At 39.1% G+C, this 21440-nt stretch overlaps 2 protein-coding genes across 3 annotated transcripts; both read left to right on the top strand.

Moving 5' to 3' along the window:
• The first annotated feature begins 249 nt into the window (after positions 1 to 249).
• HSPE1 (heat shock protein family E (Hsp10) member 1) lies at positions 250 to 5844 on the top strand. The gene is made up of 4 exons (XM_026667954.2): positions 250 to 594; positions 3004 to 3168; positions 4385 to 4474; positions 5643 to 5844. The coding sequence occupies exons 1-4, from the start codon at positions 592 to 594 to the stop codon at positions 5691 to 5693; spliced, it is 309 nt and encodes a 102-aa protein (XP_026523739.1). The 5' UTR covers positions 250 to 591; the 3' UTR covers positions 5694 to 5844.
• Positions 5845 to 7842: 1998 nt separating this feature from the next.
• MOB4 (MOB family member 4, phocein) lies at positions 7843 to 21205 on the top strand. Of its 2 annotated transcripts, none has more exons than XM_026667953.2 (8): positions 7843 to 8106; positions 12206 to 12268; positions 12623 to 12723; positions 14323 to 14365; positions 14544 to 14630; positions 15269 to 15348; positions 15459 to 15570; positions 19013 to 21205. In XM_026667953.2, exons 1-8 carry the CDS (start codon positions 8047 to 8049, stop codon positions 19142 to 19144), a joined length of 678 nt encoding a protein of 225 aa, XP_026523738.1. In that variant the 5' UTR covers positions 7843 to 8046; the 3' UTR covers positions 19145 to 21205. The 2 variants fall into 2 exon arrangements, with proteins under 2 accessions (XP_026523738.1, XP_087805653.1); XM_087949527.1 differs by lacking the exon at positions 7843 to 8106 and adding an exon at positions 8164 to 8379.
• The last annotated feature ends 235 nt before the right edge of the window (positions 21206 to 21440 follow it).

The following is a 21440-nucleotide window of genomic DNA, read 5'->3' as shown; positions in this document are numbered from 1 at the left end:
AAAGGTTGACGCGGGAAGGCGCCCGGGAACGAGCATAGCGGCAATTCTGCCGGGCCCGCCCACTCGCTGCGGCGCGCCCTTTCGGCCTTCATTCGGGCAGGTCACGCGAGGGAAGGGGCGGGACTTGTAGAAACCGCCCTGGGAACGAGCCGCCTGCGTTGATTGGTCCATTCCTCCCAAGGCTTCATTACTGATGGTTATACAGGTTCCCGGGCTCCGTACTTCCAGAATTTTCTGGAATTCCCATGCTCACCAAAGGTTGTGCTCAGGGTTACATCACTTCCGGGCATGTCTCGCCTTGTTCGGATGGGAAAAGTACCGAATTCAGGGAGAGAAAGACACGTGAGTGAAACAGTGAAGGTGTTGACACCGTGTAGGGAACGAGGCGAAAGGTGAAAGCGACGTTTGAAAAGAAAGCCGAACGTTTCTCCCGCCTCATGGCACGGGAAGCAGTTTTCCCCTGGAGTGGGTGTGGCTGGCGCATGCGCAATCCCTGCCCCTTTCACGTGTGGGTTGCCCGCCGAGAGCAGGGGGAGCGCGCGCCGGGACAGCGGCAGGAACCCAGAAGGAAAAGCGTTGGAAGCAGCCGGCATGGTGAGTGATTGACGGGCTTCTGCCGCTCAGCCTTTTGTCACCCGTGGAGCAAAGAAGCGGGGAAAGTGGAAGGAAACGACTCCTGAGACCCTTTTTTGGCCTTGCGTGATGTGGGTCTCCATGAGCTCCACCCTATCTGTGATTTCAGTAGACTTCTACCTAAGGGTAGAGGACACTGGAAGGTTATTCCTGCCCTCTGGTTCTTCAGAATCCTTTGGCTGGATCCTAAAAGATGCTCGATATGTCAAACTTTTAGTTTGAGCTAAAACAAGCGATTAACGCAGAAATGGGAAGACTTGGATCCGAAATATTTGGGAGATTATATGGAGGAAACATTTTGCACGTGTCTTTGTCTTCCTCCATTGTTGGCAAGTGGATCGTGCTGTTGCTTAGAACGATGACCTCTAATAATAATCGCTATAAATAAGAATTGAGGGTTAGCAAACAAGTGAATTGCTACTTCTAAAACAGGAGTTACTTATAAATTGGCCAAAATTTATTTTGCGTCTAAGAGCATTACTATGACCCCTGCGATGTGATTATTCGTTCAAAATAAGTAGTTTTTTCTCCTTTATTTATTTATTTATTTTGCTAAAACTGAGGCATCATAGGAAAGCTTTATTCTGTTCACGCTGGATTTTAAAATACTCGTGTTTGCATAGAGCATCTGCAGTCAGTTCCTAATGAAATTCAGGGGGACATTGCCAGGCAAATGAGTGTAAGTGTGCTTATTTGAAATTTTGTAACTACAAAATTGTGTAAGAAGGTTGCTCTGTGAGATTTCTCTGACATGCAGAGCCAGTTCCCATGCTTTGTGAAGGGAAGCCATCGTAGTTAACACCCACTTAAAGACATACAGCTCACACAGAGAATTTGGTGGGGGTGGGGGGAGAAGAGGCTTTGTTTTTTAAAAAAAAAAATTGTAAGTGCTGCTTAAAAGTAGTTTTCATGGGAAAGAGAATTTAATGATCTTTGGCCTGGAAATATTTTAGTGAAAAAAACTCCATTCCTGCTGTCCTGTTCATGTTTAATTTCTTTTCTCATCTCTTTTGGTACAAAAATCTTATTTCAAAACAGGATTGATAAATTGCATAGTTTGAGCCCTCTGTCAGGACTTGTTTTCAGAAAGTTAAGTTGGATAGGACACTATGAAGGATTCTCCTTGTAGGCACCAATTTAGATTTATTTGGTGTTTGTGGATGGCTGTTTTGCTAACTTTGCTGAAAAGCCCATAGAGACTAGATATTACAAGTAGTATGCTTGTTTTCAGTTACTTGCATACCATGGATATTTTTCTATATGAGGGGGTGCTTAGTTTTCTTCTGCTGGTCAACAGTGGCCTCTAGAGGATTCTAGAGTACACTGAAAGAATCTTCTAGTAATTTCTGCTGTCGTACATGCCATAATCTGGGTAGTTCTAGAATCAGCTAGAATGTATTGAAAGAAACAGCCTACATGAATTGGCTAGCTTGCTTTTTATTTATTTTGTTTTCACTTAACTAAAACAAGTGATTACTGTTTGAAATCATTCCCTACTTGTGCACATAAATTGCACAACAGTTTGATTCTTTACAATGTAATATGTATTGCACGATAATTTACAGCTGGTAGTATGAATTTGCAGTTAAGTGATTTGATGCATTTAACTGAGCTGATACATCCCAAATAAAGCACCTATAGAATTTTTAAAAATCACACTAAAATAGTAGCCAAGGCTTCCAAATACCCATCCAAAGGTCACTATTCTTAAACTGTTGAATGTTAACTTACATTTTCCTGCAGTTAATTATTTTCTTCAGATGTTTTACAATTAACTCACAGTTCTTTCCATTTATCAATGGAATGGCCAAAGATCATTTTTTCTGTTCTTCCCTCCCCTCTGCAGAAGATTGGAAAATTGTCTAGATCGGACAAGGGAAAGTTTTGGGGAAAGAATAAGATACTTTCCCTTTAATATTATGCTATTAGAATTTGCATATGAGGGTAGAAGTAATAAGATTACTTTTTATTAAATTTATTTTTTAAAATCTTGTTGGTTTTCCATGAGAAATATCTACAATTGCTAGATAAAATCATGCCTTGGCAATACTTAGTGACACGAAGTTACAACAGCACTGAAAGTGACTTATGACCATTTTTTCACAATGACTTCAGCGTTCTCATAGTCACACAATCAAAATTCAGCCACTTGGCCACTAGCTCATCTATGAAGGTTGCAATTTCCTGCGGTTATGTGGTCACCTATTGCAACCTTCTGATACGCATCAGGGGTTTTTTTCAGAGCTTTTTTTTTTTCAGAGCTTTTCTTATTTCATGTTCCATACAAGCTATATAAGCCCTCAGTTATCTTACAGATGACAAATTATTTTTGTTAAGGCTTCATGATGATTTCTGGTTTTGTTTTAACAGGCAGGACAGGCATTTAAAAAATTTCTTCCTCTTTTTGACCGAGTACTGGTGGAAAGATGTGCGGCTGAGACAGTAACTAAAGGAGGAATCATGATTCCAGAAAAATCCCAAGGAAAGGTGCTACAAGCCACTATTGTGGCAGTTGGATCAGGTTCGAAAAGCAAGGTAAATGGGAATTTAATAATTGTAATTACATTTTTTCAAAGGAGTTCAATGAGGAAGTTTGTAGTTAGTCAGGAATTGCTCTCACTCCGGCTGCTGTTTTATTCACCCACGGTCATTCTATAATCTATATCTTTGTTTAGATAAGGAAATATCTCTGAAGCAATGACCCAACGGGATATGGATTGTCTAATTTATCTGTAAGGCACTTAACACCAGAGTGTGGTTATTTGAAAAATCACCAGTTTCTAATAGTTTCTGCCCATCCAGAATGTTTGGCCAGATTCAGTGTGTTCTGGGCTCCTTCAGTTAAAAATCTCCTCTTGCAGAACTGAAGCCTTCTCTGTTGAAGCACCCACCTTTTGGAACAGTGTGTCCTTGGAGATATGTATTACCTCTAAACTTTAAAAGTTCTAGAAGTCTCTTTAAAGACTCTGTTTCTAGGTCTGGATTAAGTTCATGGCAATTTTGGGGATATTAATCTTCTTACTTTGTTCATGCAGACATGTTTCTTCTTTAAGAAATCCAATAAATATTACAAATCACTTTATCATGAAGTGGAATGATTAAAAAGACAGGTCATTTAAATAGCTTTTTTTTCTGGGGTTTTTCAATTACATCCTTGGTTTCTTGCATTGAATATAAACTAAGGGTGTTGGCAAGGTGAATGTACTTGAATTATACAATTTCAGAGTTGACTGAACTAATTGATTTTTAGGGAGCAAATAACACAAAGCAAATGCATATCACCCTTTATCTGCTTCACTGTCCTGTGCTCAGCCTATCCACCCATTTTCCTTGTTGCTTTCCTTATCCTTTCCTTAGTCATCAGCTTGAATTCAGATATGACATACCCATTGGGGCCACTCACACCTTCTTTTTTCACTATCTCTGACCCTTGGGAACCCTTTTTTTCCTGTTCCTTCTTATCCTGGAGCACCTTAAATAGAACACAAGCTCCATTGATGGATGTTCCACATATCCCTAATAGAAACATTATTACTTAATTGCCCTTTAATGCTAACCAGCAAGTCTTGTGGGGGAAACATTCAAATGCAAAAAAAGTTTAGATGCAATTACATCATCTAAAAATTGCCCGTGTTTGATAATACAGAATGAACTGTTTTTCATTTAATTTTGCAACTTTGAATTTAAAAAGTATTTTCACAAAATATTACTTAGTGTACTGTAATGTTTACAATTCAATTCTTCCCTTTAGGATGGAAACATTCAACCAATTAGTGTAAAAGTTGGTGAGAAGGTTCTACTACCTGAATACGGAGGTACAAAGGTTATACTGGATGATAAGGTTAGTTTTACATTAAATATTCTTTCAATTCCACAGCTTAATTTTTAAAAGGTAATTATGCATAGATACCATTTCTTTAAAGCTACCATGGGAAGTCTTCAGATACCTGACATGCCAAGCTTTTTGTGTTCAACTGTGTGTCCATTTCTGACTAATCCTTAGCTGCAAATATTCATATTTATTTCTAAAATGCTTGTCATTTTTCCTTATTAAAATATTGCATTTTTAGTTCCTGCTTTATCTAGACATGAAGAAGTCTAGAGTAAATGTACATTTTGAATGCCTTTCTCAATCCTGTATTTAAGCAAAAGTATCTTGTAATCCAGTATCTTTAGATTTAGAAAACATGTTTCCATCTATTATTGCAATGGAGCCTGCCCAGTTGCATATGACAGCCACTGAGATGGCCTTGCTTAAAGACTTCCACACCCTGGTCTCACAATCTTTGGGCCTGCTCCCTCCACCCAGTCCCTGAAAGTCTTTTCATACATACACACCCCTTGCAAAAGAAACCTTTTTATGTAAAAGGAAGAAGAAAGCAAAATTGAAAAATGAACCACTAAACAAAGTAAAGGACATACAAATCTAGATTTATGTTTAGTATCATTTAGTTTCCATATTTTTCTATCCTTGTAAATTATGCTTGCTTTCACATCCATACATCACTTCATTAGTTTTGCTTATGAGGGTCTCACCACACTGCAAGTATCTTCAAACTGGTGCATGCAGGTAATAGTATGCTGGGTTGCAAGATAATCTCTAGAGAACATAACTTTACACAGAAAGCATGAGATTGCTGGAGATAAAACTGGGCTTTGGTTGGACATGTAGCATACTGGTAAAAATGGGTCCAATTCAGGCTGGAACTAACCTGACTATTAGTGGGGAATCTTGTATGTAATAAGAGTATAGCTAGGACTTGTAATTTTGTCTATGCTTTAAACTGGAATATTTCAGTCCAGATGAAGGCTATCTTTAGGGAAATTAGTTTCTTCTCCCAGTTTTCAAAGACATAACACTGTAAAGGACATGTCCTTGCCTCACTATTTGCAGAGCACTAATCTCACTATGTGCTCGTAAATCCATCTTTGCTGGAACAACTGCCTTGACTTCTGAACTAGTAACATTTCGTCTTTGGTAAATGCTAATTTGTATTCTCTATTTGCAGGACTATTTCATATTTAGAGATGGTGATATTCTTGGAAAATATCTTGATTGAGAAGGTCATACTCTGGCATTATCATGAAGTTGTCATTCCACAAAAAGTGCTCAAATGCTTTTGTTCCATCATGTAAATAATTTTCTTAATAAATGCAACATTTCTCAAATGATATTGTGACCTTGAAATAAAATTTATCTGTACAGTGAAACTTCCTTGCTAATGTGTTCATTATGGTGTTGCTTTAGCACTTGTTACATTTATTTATTAAGTTTATTATGACCTATTTCCAAAAGGCTCTGGGCATCTTATACAGAAATATTTAGAATAGTAACAAAATTGGTCCAGATTACAAACTATCATAATAAAAAATGAAGCTGCTTCACAAATACCCACTTCCGTCTAGGGCCTGGGAGGCAGGTCCTAGATGGAGATGTTAAGGGTTTTTTGGAACATCAGAAGAGGGGGCATTATTCATATCACTGGGGGCGGCGGCGATCCTATTCCAGAGTACAAGGATAGCAACTGAGAAAGAAAGCATCCTTCCTTGATCCTACAATATGGCAATGTTTAATTGAAGGAACTTTAAGCACACCTATTCTGCCTGAATACCAGATAGGTAGAAATGACTGGAGATAGGGAGTCCCTCAGATAACAGCCCTGCCATTAAGTGATCTAAATAAGTAATGAACACCTTTCATTCAGAAGGAATAAAAAAGCTTGAACCATGAAGATAATTTTCCAAGGCTTGTGATGGAAATTTTCTTATTCTCTCTTCCTCCTAAAACCATTTTTCCCTGGAAACTCCCCCCAAAAAACATACAAGGTACTTTTAAAAGTGAAGTCCTGATTAAAATTATACTTTTAATAAGTGTTCACAAAGGTTTTCTTAATGCAAATCAATGTTCATATTTTTAGTAATAGCCAAAATAGAAAGTCCATGCAAGACAAGATTGTCCTTGTGAAAAATTTAAGAATTTAATTATTTGATTGCCCTAGTTCTAGTTCAGTTTCCCAGGAAATTTGTAGTCAAAAGAAATGGCACAGTAGTGAAGTATTTACATTCCAGATTTACCCAAAAGCATTTTTAATTGCCAGGTACTTGAAAGGGAAAATCTCTTACTTGTGCAGTACCTCTGCCATTCATTAATGGCTGATACATCTCTTAAAATAGTGAGATAAATAAAATTGGAGGTGACAAGAAGATTAGGAGAAACTGTTGCATGAGGGAGAAGATTGGTGCTAAAGCCCTTCTAGAGCTGCCCTGTATGGCCGGGCTCATTTCTCCCAGTGCATCTCCTCAGTCAAGGAAGGCAGACGCCGGACAAACTGCTGGGTGGAGGGAGAGTGAGGTCCCCCTTCCAGATTTGCCTGCGGCTCGCAAATGGCCCATCAGCCCCCGAAGGGCCGCCATCTACAGGGAATCCGCAGCCAGGATTTCCTCGCGAGTCCCTCCTGTGGAACAACTCTTCAACCCGGCTCTCCCCGTGGGGCTTCGAAGAGCTGTAAAATCGCATCCTTCGGGGCAACGTCGGTTAACTTAGGGCGTCTGTGCCCGTTTGCGGTTTCAAGTTCTATTGCGAGAGCTTTTGTGAGGTCCTCATTATTATACAGAAGCAACAGTAAACAAACATCTGTGTAAGGGTTTGCTCTTCGCGCACTTGGTCGCTCTCCGTTCCAAACACGAAGCGAATGGAGAGCGACCTCCCCGAGAGGGAGAAGGGCTCAGCGCTCCGCATCTGCGGCCGGTAAGCGGGCAGTCTGGATAGTAAGTAGCGAGGAGAGCACACCAGTCTCATCATCCAAGGGGGTCCTTTTTCTGCGGCCGCTAGCCGAGTAAGAGACCCCTGACGCGAGCGAATTGCCCGAGCTTCAAGGAGCCACGCGTATAACGCCAGATACGCCCGAAGGCGCCCGATGCCCGGCCGAAAGTTCTTCCACAGGAGACGCCCCGCCCTCTTTTCGGAAAGCCCTCAAACTCCTCCCTCCCCGACAAACTCTCAACGCACGCGCCACTTCCCCGCTTCCTCCTCGCCTTTCACTTCAGCTTTCCCCGCCCCTTCCGGTGTCGTATTCGGCTCCTCCTCCTTCCTTTACTTATTCCGCTGAATTTTGTCTCTTCCCGAGCTAGAGGGCGCTGTTTTCTCCGCGGCGCCCCCTCTATCAATCCCACATCAAGTTCCCTCTCTTAGCCCCGCCCCTCTGATGTAAGACGCTACGTAGTTCTCCGAATCCCCGCGGGCTCTTCTGCCCCTTTACTCCTTCCCCGCCCCTCGGGGGAAGTCAGCTTCGTCGTCGTCTCGCGTCTTTCCGCGCGTCTTCCGCCTCTTTTTTTTTTTTTTCCCCTCCCCGCCTGTTGGGTAGCTGCTGCTGCCGCCGCCGCATCCGGGTCCTGGCGCCGCTCGCTGTCACTATGGTCATGGCGGAGGGGACGGCTGTGCTAAGGCGGAACAGGCCGGGCACCAAGGCCCAGGTAAACCCGTCGTTCTCCCGCAAGGCCTCGGAACGCTTAGGGGCGTGGGGGACCACGGCTGCGGCGAGGAGACGGGACTGGGGTGGGGGAGCAGCTGCTGGTGGCGGAGGCCTACTTGTAGGCGCCTCTCTCCCCCGTCCACCTTCCCAGGAAAACGGCCGTTCTGCTCGCTGTGGACCAGGAGGGCAGGGGGGCCGCTGCTGGGAGAAGGAAAGGGCCAAAAGGGTACCTCCCCGTCATGGCCAGCAGGGCCCGGTGGGGGAATGAGAAAAGGTCAATGCGGCATCCCCGCAGGTGTGGGAGGGGAGGAAGGCTGGCAATCCCATCTCGCTCTCTCTCTCCGGGGTTAGAAACTACTCACTGGGCCTGAAGCCCTTGGGGGGATGGCGCTGTCACGAACAAGAAAGGCAAGGATTCGGGTGTTTATCGTTCCTTCTCCCTCCCTCCCTCCCTCCCTCCCTGCGTCAACCGCCAAAAAGCGACGTCCCGCCCGTTGAAAGAAATCGGCGGCACCCTGGAATTAGAAACTAGTCTAGCCTCTTCCAGAAGGTTGAAAAACGTGAGAAGAAAAGCCTTGGAAAGAAAGTCCCTCCTCCCCCCCCCCGCCCCCGAAGAAGTGGGAGAGAGTATAGAACACGGGTGGGGCTGCAGGGAAAGCGGGCGGGGGATATTTGGAGAGGAGGAGGAGGAGGAGGAGGAAAGGTGTGTGAGGAAAAGGTCGGAGCCGGGACTGTAAAGCAGGGAAAGACGGAAGTGGCCTTGGAACCTGGGTGTGGATGAACGTTGCAGGGTGTGATGCTGAAACAACGTTTTCCCATCTTCCCACAGAAGAAATGAGCTGTATTGGAAATCGTTTGTCCTTTCCTGTTCAGAATTAGTGCTTTTAGGATTGCTGAGGCTGGGAAGGGCTTGTTTTTTGTCCAATGCTGATACCAACAACCTTTTCTTCAAAATAACTCAATGCTGTCATATCCAATTATTATTGTTAATAAGTTGTTTGATCCTCCCTTTTTGGAAGGTGTTCTTCAAATGGCTGTTTTGGAAGGTTTAGAATTTTTATTGAAAACTTGAAAGGGGTTTGGGTGCAGTGTAGGTTTATTTGATTTCCTTTGTTCCTCTCCTACCTTCTTCCAGTGGCAGCTTGTTTACTGCAGATATAATGAATTTTATTAACATTTGGAACTGTAGCTCTCACAAGCTGACTTTGCTGTCTAGTACTGTTGGGAATGTAAATTCCAAACTCTCTGAAGGGCCTTAAAGTGTCCAGTTCTGAGAGAACATTTGTATATGTTCTAATTGTGTGCAAGTAGTGCTAGAATTGTAGGGACGTGGTGACACAGTGACTAAGATGCTGAGCTTGTCGATCAGAAAGGTTGGCAGTTTGAATCCCTAGCACCGCGTAACAGAGTGAGTTCCCATTACTTGTCCCAGCTTCTGAAAACCTAGAAGTTCAAAAGCATGTAAAAATGCAAGTAGAAAAATAGGGACCACTTTGGTGGGAAGGTAACAGCACTCCGTGCACCTTTGGCGTTTAGTCATGCCGGCCACATGACCACAGAGACATCTTCGGACAGTGCTGGTTCTTCGGCTTTGTAACAGAGATGAGCACCGCCCCCTAGAGCCTGAAACTACTAGCACGTATGTGTGAGGGGAACCTTTACCTTAGTGCTAGACTTACAACAGTTCGTTTAGTAACTGAAGTTACAAGGCAGTGAAAAAAGCAACTTATGACCATTTTTCACACTTTTGACTGTTGCAGAATCTCCATGGCCACCTGATCAAAATTCAGATACTTGGCAACTGACTCATGACAGTTGCAGTGCCCCAGGGTCATGTGATCACCTTTTACAACTTCTGACAAGCAAAATCAACTAGGAAGCCAGGTTCACTTAACAGCTACTTTACTAACTTAACCACTGTGGAAAGAAATGTTGTAAAATGGGGTGAAACTCACAAACAGCTATTGCTTAGCAGCATAAATTTTAGACTGAATTATGGTCATAAGTTGAGGACTCCCCATAGTTGCTTGTGCTTGATTTCTGTACATTTGATGCTACCTTGCTGTCTTGAGACTAGTTTATAATGAATAGAATATGTATGCCACTTGAGGTCCTCTTTTGCTATCAGACGAGTTTTTCTGCTATAAAAGATACTGAGAAGATGCTACTGTAATTCTGTTCTTGGAACCATTCTATATAGTAAAAGGCCTTATTTGGTTGACAGAAATAATGGGAGGTTATTTTATATTAGAAACTAGATTCAACAAAATGGTTTTCAAGCTATTCTGTAGACATCAGAGAGGCACACTAGTATATAAAGTTCACAATAAAATCCCTACAATGATTAGTTTTTGGTTACATTCTATATTATAACATAGCTGAAATAGTCATTTTGAAGCACTTAGAATTTTAAAAAAATTAATACTTAGTGATATCTCTGATTTTTCTCTTTGAAATAAATATAAAATATGTATGTGCACAAATATGTTTTTTGTGTGTATTCACCTTACATGGAATTTATACAGTGCACATTTGGAAAATCTTTTTGTTTTTATTTTCAGTCTATTAGTCTTAGCTTCTATTAATATAAAATAGTTGGAGAAAATTAACGTAATATTTTAAGGTAATTTTTCAGGTATTGTAAAGCAAAAATAGATAATGAAGCAAAAAGTTGGTTATTTTTTCCATCTATTGGCTGCAGCTTGTATAAATATTCTCTAAATAGAAACATGGTAGATGGGCTCTGATAATTTGGCTTTTCTTAGCTATTCCTATTAAATTTATGGATTTATAATTTTTAGTAACCAAGATTGTTAGGTTATCCTTGCAAAATTTCTTGGGGATATCTGATAAAACGTATGTAAAATGCCATGGGTTGTTAAGAGTGCATATAATGTATTTGTGAAATATATTCATATATAATTTTAATTGTAAAACAGCGTGAGATTTTTTCCTTGAAAATGTCTCTTAATTCCTCCCAAAATACAGTGCAGGTTATTTATTGTTTAGAATAACCAATACAGTGATTACAATTAAGTCCTATTGCTATTAAATTTGTTTCAGAAGCATTCAACACACAGCTAAAATGTCCACATGGAATAGAAAAATGCCTTTCTATTGCCCAACTTTCTGCCCATATGAATAGCAGTGGCTCCTTACATAGTCCTACATGAGTTTATAGCAAAAATGATTTTGCTTTTCTTCCTATGCGTTACATCTTAGTAATTTTAATAATATATATCATGCTATATCAGTTCACTGGTTATTTACCTCAGCTTTAAATATGCATAGGAGTATAACTGAAAGTTGGTAAATTGACAACCAGTTTGATGTAGGTACTGATCTAGAAACCAGGACACAGAGTTCTAGTCTCACCTTAGTCATGAAAGCCAGTTGGGTGACTTTGGGCCAATTGCACTCTCTTTCAGCCCAACCCAGTTCACAAGGCTAACGTGGGAAAAACAGGAGAAAGGAATGGATACATTCATCACCTTGAGTTACTTATACTAGTATAATAAAAGTATAGTATTTTTTTAAAAAGTTGCAAAACTCTTAAATATGCTTTGGTGATAGGCAAAGATGTCTGGGCCTTTTTATTATTTCTCAACACCTCCCTTAATGTTTCATTAATGCTATATGGAGTCTAGTAGCTTAACTGCTTTAATAACAATTGTAAGATGCAAGAAATTCTGCATCATTGTAGTGTTCAACTTTTATTACTATAATTCTGTAACTAATATATATTGATTTGGATATATATTGTTTATTGCAGCATTTACCATATTTAGACCCCAAGTTTAACTATTTGCATTGTATAGAGTGGCTAGTAATAGAAATATATAAAAGAGATGGTAGGATTGGGGATGCCATTCTAAAGAGGTTTTGTTTCATAAAAGCACTTATAGTACATAGTACTGCTAGACATTACTGGTGTTAGAATAAAATTCAGAGAGATAGGTAACAAAAACATGAAATTATGCAGACTAGAAGGTGATTGTGTCTATTTTAAAAGGCAAACCAAGTGCTGTTACAAACTTGAGTATTTTTAAGATTTGACTTTGTTATGCGTCAGTCTTTCTGGTCTTTTTTATTTTTTTTAGGATTTTTATAATTGGCCTGATGAATCATTTGAAGAGATGGATAGCACATTGGCAGTTCAACAGGTACCCATTTGAATATATTCTGTTCATTTACTTTTTGACAATTAAGGATTTATAATGGACTAGATTGCTTTAATGATATAATTTTATTTGCTTTGCTGTTAAGTGCTTATATCATTTTACATAAATGTTGCATGCTTACTGAGCTGCCTGTTTTGTTTTTTGCTGAACTGATAAATTCAGCTACAGGACTGACATTTTTTAGTCAAAGTAAATTGTACATTTAGTAAGTTAGCATAGCAAGTAAAAGGTTAGTTGGGAAGTGTTCAATATAAATTTTGCTAGCTTCATATATATACAATATATGATTATTAATGTGATTCATAATACATATATTTTAATCATTTTCCTCTCTAGTATATCCAACAAAATATAAGGGCAGACTGTTCAAATATTGACAAAATTCTTGAACCTCCAGAAGGACAGGATGAAGGTGTTTGGAAATATGAACATTTAAGGTAATAGCAACATTTAAGGTAAATTGCTCTTTTAAAAAAGTTTGTTCTTAAGAAATTGTGTTCATTTACACCATTTGCAATCCAAGTAAACAAAAAGCACTGAAAATAGCAATACTTTCTCATTAAGAAAATTGCTAATTGCTTCTGAGACTCTAGTGCCTTATTCATTTACTTAACCTTATTCTATTAATCATGTGCGTCTGGGATTTAAGTGGGATGTATATTTACAAGAGATTCCCTCCCCCCTTTTCCTGGCCATTTTCTCCACCACACAGACTGCTCTGTAGGTTATTAAAGGTGGGTGAACTAGGTATTTTTCATCCCTGCTATAACTGACCTATTCAAATTTACTACAATATAATAATGTAGTTTAACATTACAGATGTATTTTACTTAATTGGTTCTGTATCACAAGATAATTTTCAGTTTGTTTAAATATTTGTTAATAGTTTATTGTTTATTTTAAAATGTATTCTTTTTTACTCTGGGTCTTATGGCTATAATAAAATAGTGTGGGTATACAAAGATGCATGTTTGTATTAATACCGTGTTTCTCATATAATAAGGCCGGGTCTTATTTTTTTTTAGGCAGGCAGGCGGCGATGGCTTGGATGTTGACCTACTTTGTATTGGGGTCATCAGCACCATATCCGGGTGTGCAACAAAAGTATTTCAGCAGCCCCCCATTCCCCATTTTGCATGTTTTAATATAGGCCTTAATTTGGGGGAGGGCTTAATTTCATTTCATGCCTATAAAACATGCTGGGACTTCCTATTGGGGAGGCCATATTGTTGGAGAAACAGGGTATATATATATATATATATATATATATATATATATATATATATATATATATATATATATATATATATATATATATATATATATATATATATATGTTTTCTTAAGTCGGTACTTACATGTATGGTGTTCGGTTGTTGGTATTTTCCACCATTGTAGTTCTTTGTTGTAGCGCAGCAGATCTCATCTGCCATCATCAGGCTTCTGTATTCACAATCAGAAGCCTGATGATGGCAGATGAGATCTGCTGAACGTACTAAAGAACTCAATGACGTGAAAACCAACAGCAACATATATATATATATATATATATATAGGCCATTTTCAACTTCATGTTCTACCATGTTTCCCACTCAGCCTGAGGTATAAATATGCTAATTGTACCTTGCCTCAAACTGATGGATAACCTATATTTTCTAGAGGTCATGTAAGTATTCCATAGTATTGCCCTCTATTAGCCATCAGGCACCTAGGCAGGTCATCTGAATAGTCCATCTTCTTTACAGAGGCTATTGGCTTTGGTCAACCCTGTGTAACCTAATGTTGCTATAGAATAATTTTTTGTCAAATTTACTAAATATTGATTTTATTAGAATCTTAGAAAATCTTAAATATTTAACTGTTTTCTTTTGACAAATATATAAATAATACTTAAGGTATTTTTTCATGCTTCTTTCCAAAGATAACAATTAACAGCATTTTACAATGTTTGTGGTATTTCCTAGGATTGTAATTACATCAAATGAGAGAAAAAAAGGGTGGTGATCTAACTTTTTTTTCCCCCCTAAAATTTTTAGGCAATTCTGTCTGGAGCTAAATGGTCTTGCGGTTAAACTTCAGGTAACTTTTTTTCATTTTTCTTTAGGCACTTAAGAATCTGTATTAAAAATTAGTTAAAATAGAACACTTTTTTAGCATTTTGTTTTTTAGTTACATGTAATGGTCAGATAGAAAGGATGTTATTTGCACAAAATGTATTTTTCGCACAGGCTCATTTATTGTGCAACTATTTTAATAGAGTGAATGCCACCCAGACACATGCACACAGATGACAGCAACAGAACAATGGATTTTTCTTTGTGCAGCCCATAAAACTCCCAAAGAGGTAAGGCAGAAAACGGGAACTGTAATGATTGAAGATGTTTTACTAATTGTGTTACTGTGCTGCAAATATTACTTTCCTATACTGTCTTTTTTTTAAAAAAATTATACACTTCTGTTCATCTACCAGTTGCTACTTATTAGTGAAGTTCTCCTAATTTCTGATATGTTTCCATGCATAAGCCCGCCCCCTCCCCCAAGTTGTATCAGCAATTGATAAAATGAGGACCCAGATTGTTGGGGGCGATATGCTGACTCCATAAACTGTTTAGAAAGGGCTGTAGAGCTGTGAAGCAGGCTATAAGTCTAAAGTGCTATTGCTATGTGCTTGCAAGTGAATAATTGCACAGGGTAGTGGCTTTTCCTTGTGATGTAACACCACATTAAATTTTATAAAAAATATACAATTTAAATCATAATTCGGCATTCATTGTTATTTATTTTGTTCCCATTCGTATCTCAATTGAGCACAAGGCAATTCCTCATTTTTTCCTATAGTAGTAATATCGCCCAGTGAATTTCATGGCTGTGTGAAGAATTGGATTTGGAAAGGATGGTTTTTTTCATAAATTGGTTTTTGATTATTTGAAAGTATTAAAATGTTGTCTATAGTAAATGCGTACTTTTATTTATTTTTTCTAGTGTCCTGCCATTGACTACACTAGACATACACTGGATGGTGCTGCATGTCTTCTGAATAGCAATAAATATTTCCCCAGCAGGTAAATATTTTCTCAGAATTATAGAAAACGTATTTCAGTATTCATGTAATGTATTGTCAATTGAGGATTATGGGAATATTTAATGCAGCAAAACATTCTTGTGTTTGCAGGGTTAGTATAAAGGAATCATCTGTAGCCAAACTAGGATCAGTTTGCCGTAGGATTTACAGAATATTTTCCCATGCGTATTTTCATCATCGTCAAATATTTGATGAATATGAAGTAAGTGCTTTATTATTACAAAGAGTATTGCCCTCTAGCTGTCTGTTTTGGAATATGCTCTACTGAACTGTGTAAGGCTTAACTTCTGAATAGATGCATATAGGATTGGGTTGTAAATGTTTGGGATAGCAATTTTAGATGCATTTAACTGGGACAACTGAATACATGGATTTTACTTCTTGGGTAAACCTTTAGGTTGTGCTCTTACTTTAGTACCAGAAATTGTAATGATGGAACAGCTTTATTGGTCTGCTATTTTTTAGATTGCTATCTTTGGAATGGCTTCTTAGAATGTGTGAGTGTTGCTGCTGTTTTTATGACAGCATGGTATAATTATTATGGTTTCAAAATGTTCTCCAGATATGGGATTTGAAAATAAAGTAGGGAAAGTAAGTTATTGTCTCTTGCAGTTTCTTTATCAAAACCTTATACATTTAGTCTATTTCAGGGGTCGTCAACCTTTTAGACCTCAGGGACCACCAAACTCATAATTTTAAATCCCGAGGACCACTAATATTTTTTAAAAAAAAGATAATATATTTAATATAATTTTTTAATTTTTATATTAAATATAAATTTAATATTAATTTTTTTAATATATATATAAAATTGGCCTGGTGGTCATATGGGTGGGTTTTATATAATATAAAACTATAATATAAAATATAAAATATAATTTTATATAATATAAAAATGGCCTGGTGGTCGTGTGGGTGGGTGTGGCCAAGCCAACATCACTTCTTTGCCCTTGTTCTTTCTCTCTTTCTCAGTCCCCGGGAGGGTGGGGGGAAGGTGGTGGGAATCTGACATGGTTGGTCGTCTTGACTTTGCTGCGGAAGGTAAGCCGAAAGAACTAAGGCGGGAAAAGCTCCAGGTTGTTTTGAGCGCCTCCTCAGCCATCTGGGGAGTGAAGAGGAGAGGCGGAAATTCCTAAGGAACTGGCCCCGTGGGGCGAGCTTCATTGATTCCGCTGGCACTTGCAGAAGCGGCCGACTCATGCCGCAGAGTTGCAGAGGGGAGAAACTCTTGGAGGAAAGTTTGTCAAAAGTTGCAGTCCTTCACATGCACCCCTCCCCCCTCGCCCCCCTCCCCAAATCCTGAAGATTGCCAAGTTAGAGAAGGGCTGCCAGGGAAAAGGAATGAAAGGCTTTTCTCTCCTCGGTTGCGACCTTTGGCACGTCGGGGTATCAACTTTGCAGGGATTTTTGCTTTGTTCTCTCTCTCTCCCGCTGCCGGTACCACCCCTGTTGCCGACATGGGTGCAACTGGGCAGGCGTGGGCGGGACCAACCAGAGGTGATTGTTCAGTTCGGCAAACTGAACCATCCCTACCACCTGGTGTGAAGTAGTCAAATTTCATCACTGCTTTGGAGGCTTCAAACAAGGGGAGCGAAGGAGGCGGAGGCTGATAATCATGGTTTTGATTATAAGCCTCCTCACTCCCCTCGTTTGTATGCTGCCCCAGGCCGGCTGGGAAACAATTTGGAGGCCATTGAGCCCGCCCCCCTTGCTTTGGAGAAGTCCTCTCCCAACCTTTGAAATTGGTTCCAAAGGCAGCGAGGAAGCCTCGGGGCTGCTGCCGGCCACGTTTGAATGTCTCTCCTCTAACTTGGAGATAGGAGAACAAATGCTACTCACATTTGCACGGCATTAGCGAAGGGGTGGGGGTGAGGGGAAAGGATCCTCTGAATTGGTGTCACCTCTTGCCTCCGCACATCAAGGAGTTTGAGCAGCTGCCAGCGATGCCCTCAAAGGAAGATGTAAGTGGGAGACTCGACCCCCCCAGGAGCTTCTCTTCCTCCTCACCAGAAGCGCTCACATGCAAAGCGCTCACTGCCCCTCTAGCCCCCGACAAGCCGCCTCCTTCCTGCTGAGCATGTGAGCGCTTCTGGTGAGGAGGAAGAGAAGCTCCTGAGGGCAAGGGCGTTGGAGATTGTGGCATCGGAGTTCTGGGTGTTTTCTGGCCTACGAGGGGAGGGTGCAATCTCCTGCGCCCCCTCCCCAGGAGTTTCTCTTCCTCCTCACCAGAAGCACTCACACACAAAGTGCTCACTGCCCCTCTGACCCCCGACAAGCCGCCTCCTTCCCACTGAGTGTGTGAGTGCTTCTGGCGAGGAAGAAGAGGGGGTCGAGCCTCCCCTTCACAACATCTTCACCTGAGGGCAGCTGCTTCCTGCAGCTCAGGAGGTCCGCGCTCTTCCCGCTGCTGCTCGGCCTCCTCAATGCGCTGAGGCAGGAGGCAGCAGCCACGACATGGGAGAATGTAGGATTGCCCACCTCAGCATGCTGTGACCCACCAAAATTTTCTTGTGGCCCACCGGTGGGCTGTGGCCCACCAGTTGGCAACCGCTGGTCTATTTTGATCATCTGATGTGCTGTAAATGCATTTTCACAAAAATATATGGAAGAAAGAATTGTAAAACCTGAATGTACTTCAAAACTAATAGTTTTCTGTAAATTTTTGAGTGATTCTTTTTAATGTGACATCAAACAAATGGGTCAACAGAAGAGTGTATTGAATTAATATAGGTGTGTGTTCTTGGCTGCTTATATATGGTAAATGTACAAAGAATGTTTGTGGTACTGATGGGTTGCAAATAATAGTAAAAAGATAGCAACGTGTAGTTTGCCCAGAGGAATGAAAGAATGAAACAACCAGAAGTGGCTAAAATATATTTTGCCCTTTTTGTTCAATGGAAGTAAGAGTTGAATATGTCAGGAATGACAAAATTAATTCAGCAGGAAAGGAGTACATAAGAAGTATATGTAGTTGAAAAGAGAATTTAGAAAATGAATGTAGTTTGAATATTAAGACGATCAATCAATTAAGCACAAAAGTATTTGGAGAGCACTTAAATTGAATTATTGAAAATTTTAAATTAAAAAAAAATCATGCAGTGTATGGATATCATGGAATCAAGGGTAGAAAAGAATGAATGGAATTGGTGTAAATTTTCTTCTCTTGTGCCTTTAATATCTTTGTTTTTTGTTTCTTTTGTGGTTTGTATAACATTGTTTATCCTGAAAAGGGTATATTGTGATAACTGTATGTGGACTGTTAACATCTCTTCATTCATGAACAGGGGATTGTATTTGGTTAGCGAAATTGAATGGATCCAAAATCCATTTAAAAATTGGGGTCTTGGGACTATCTCTTCATGTTTTAAGGTTCCTGATGTTTTGTGAAAGATAATGTAAGAAAACATTTCCACATTCTGTCATTTATCAGGTGATCCCTTCTTTTTTAGTTGAAAAAAAAAATCTCAAAAATAGCTTTATCGTACATCCTGGAAAGCTTCAGAATGCAGCACAAATTATATTCTACATTTTCCCCCTCTAACATAGTGCTCCCCATGAAGGAATTTTTGTCCCTAAGTAATTTTACTCTGTATTATTATGTACTTTTCTAATCTGTATTAACATGTACGTTTTTCTGTCCTCAGAATGAGACTTTCTTATGTCATCGGTTTACCAAATTTGTGATGAAATATAACTTGATGTCCAAGGATAATCTGATCGTACCAATTTTAGAAGAGGAAGTGCAGAATTCAGTTTCTGGTGAAAGTGAGGCATGAGGAGTATCGGGGACTGAAATGAACACATAATTAACATTGTGTATATATAATTTTAGAAATTTCAATCATGTATCCTTAGAGCTTTGTTTAGTATACTTTTTGTATGCTGTGTGCGTTGCCTCTTAATATGGGATATGGTTTTAAGTTATTCATGAGCTGTATATTCAATGTGGCACTCATGGTTTTTAAATAAAATTAGAATTATCTGTTTATACTGCCTGTTAATAAATGAATTTACAGTTCTGTAAAATTGCTGCTAAACAATCATTGGATCTTAGTCTTCAAACAATGTCCAGTTTAAACCTGAGCTTTTCATTCTAATGAACTGTAGCCTTAGTTTGACACTTCAGAAGCTTGCAAGTCCATTTCATTTCTTTCTAACTTTTGTATTTTATGGAAACTATCTTTATTTAGTTTTGCTTTTGGGTGTATGCATATATAGAACTAACCTGTTACAGTACATGTGTATTGAAATATTGGTTATTGCAGTATTAATACCAAATGGTAGCTTTTATTATGCTGCCAAAAATATATTCTAGAGCTTTTAGTTTCTTTCTGGACTTGCCTTGCTGTATCAATGGAGGCTTCTGCATATCCACAAATAGTTATACGTCCAATCCCTTTAAGGCAAAGATTCCCTAGCTGAACTTCTCACCAGTGAATGAAACAATGTGTGCTCTCTCCTGGCCTACAGTGAAATTCTCTGTGGCTTATACTTGTGCATATTTATAGTAATTGCTGACAGACTATACCTCGCATTAAACATTTATGTTAACACTACAGCAGATTGTGCCAAAATAATCTTACTCATTTGTAGGACAAGTCCCATGTACTTGGAAAAGTTTTATCCATCATTTGCAGGTGGTTTCTATTTATCCAAATATTGCCCGAATATTATGTTTTGTATGCTAGTCAATGAATTGCATAGTTATGTCTCCCAATCCAACTGTATATTCTTTACGTAGCATCTTAAGATTTGCATTAGCACTAAAGTTCAGTAAGAACTTAATGGAGTTTAAACTATTTTGAGTGCTATAGAGCTAAATATTTTTAAAAGACAATTATAATGGGTTTCTATACATTGGATGTACATGAATTCAGAAATCTAAAAAAGCACTAGCACTGTTCAGTCAAGTTTGGAATGATGTTTTAACTTTTGGGAATTGAAGGCTGATCCTTTCTTATCAAAGATGTCCCTTTATTTGTTGAAATAGGTTTGTTTGGCCCTTATGTGGTCAAACTAGTTTATTTCCTACTATTCATAACTTGGTTTCAGAGCACATAATGTTCTTGCCTTAATTGCATATAAGATATTATGAATTGGTCCCATAGAGTATCAAGATTGCTGCTCTAATAGAAAGGGAATCTTTTAAAAAGATACATGGATACTTCATAGCAGATGATAGAAACACTTTTGAGTGAGACTGTGCTAGAGGATATTCTTGGAAGTTGAAAGTTCTTCACTGGACTGACATTTGGCTTCTTCAACTGCTTTTATTATCATTTTGGAATGGTTTTAATGGTCAACAGGGTCATCACATCAGATGGTTCTTAACAACAGCAATTATTACACCCATGTGTAATTTGATTAGAGTATGTGGTTGAGTTAAGTTTCAGGGGTTACAAGATGCAGTTGGCATTCTCTATTTGAATGTAGCCTCGGCTAGTTAACAGACAAATGTCAATAAGCATTAATTTTGAGGCTGCAATAAAATCTTAAGTCTCCCTCTTCTAATACATGCCTTTGGGGTGGGGGGCGAAACCTGATTTTGCTCTTAATAAATCTGATTGGTCTGCACTATATTCAAAGTTCTGTAAATGGCCTGCAACTACACTCAGTTTCTTAATGCTGTTGACTTGAGTACCTCTAATGTGTGTGCACATGTGCCTGCCTGATACTATAGAACTTCATTAAGCTTAAGTGAACTATTGACTTTGTATGCTAAATATATTGAGGGTTTAACTTACATTCTGCATTATAGGGAAACTGAGCTATGTTTGTCTTTTGAAATACTTTGTAAAAAGTAGAGGTTGCAATTAAAAACATTCTTTTTCCAAAAAGTTTGGGCTGCAAAATGATGGTTACCTTTGTTGAGAGCATTCAGATGTCAAAAAAATACACTTAAGTCCTATGCTCTGTTTGTAACATATGGGAGTGATGTCCTAATAGCTGGGTGAAATGTTTAGCAAACTTTAAGCTGAAAGCATGTTAAGTATTTTGAAAGCAAAGAAAGTACACTTCTAAAACAAAAGCATTTACACTGGGGTATTAAGGCCAGTTTGAGTAATACCAATT

Source organism: Notechis scutatus, chromosome 1, assembly GCF_049901735.1.
Source record: "Notechis scutatus isolate UNSWTSFEM ecotype Mainland chromosome 1, rNotScu1.2, whole genome shotgun sequence".
In the NCBI taxonomy this organism is placed as follows: Eukaryota; Metazoa; Chordata; class Lepidosauria; order Squamata; family Elapidae; genus Notechis; species Notechis scutatus.
This window is presented reverse-complemented; position numbering and strand designations above follow the sequence as displayed.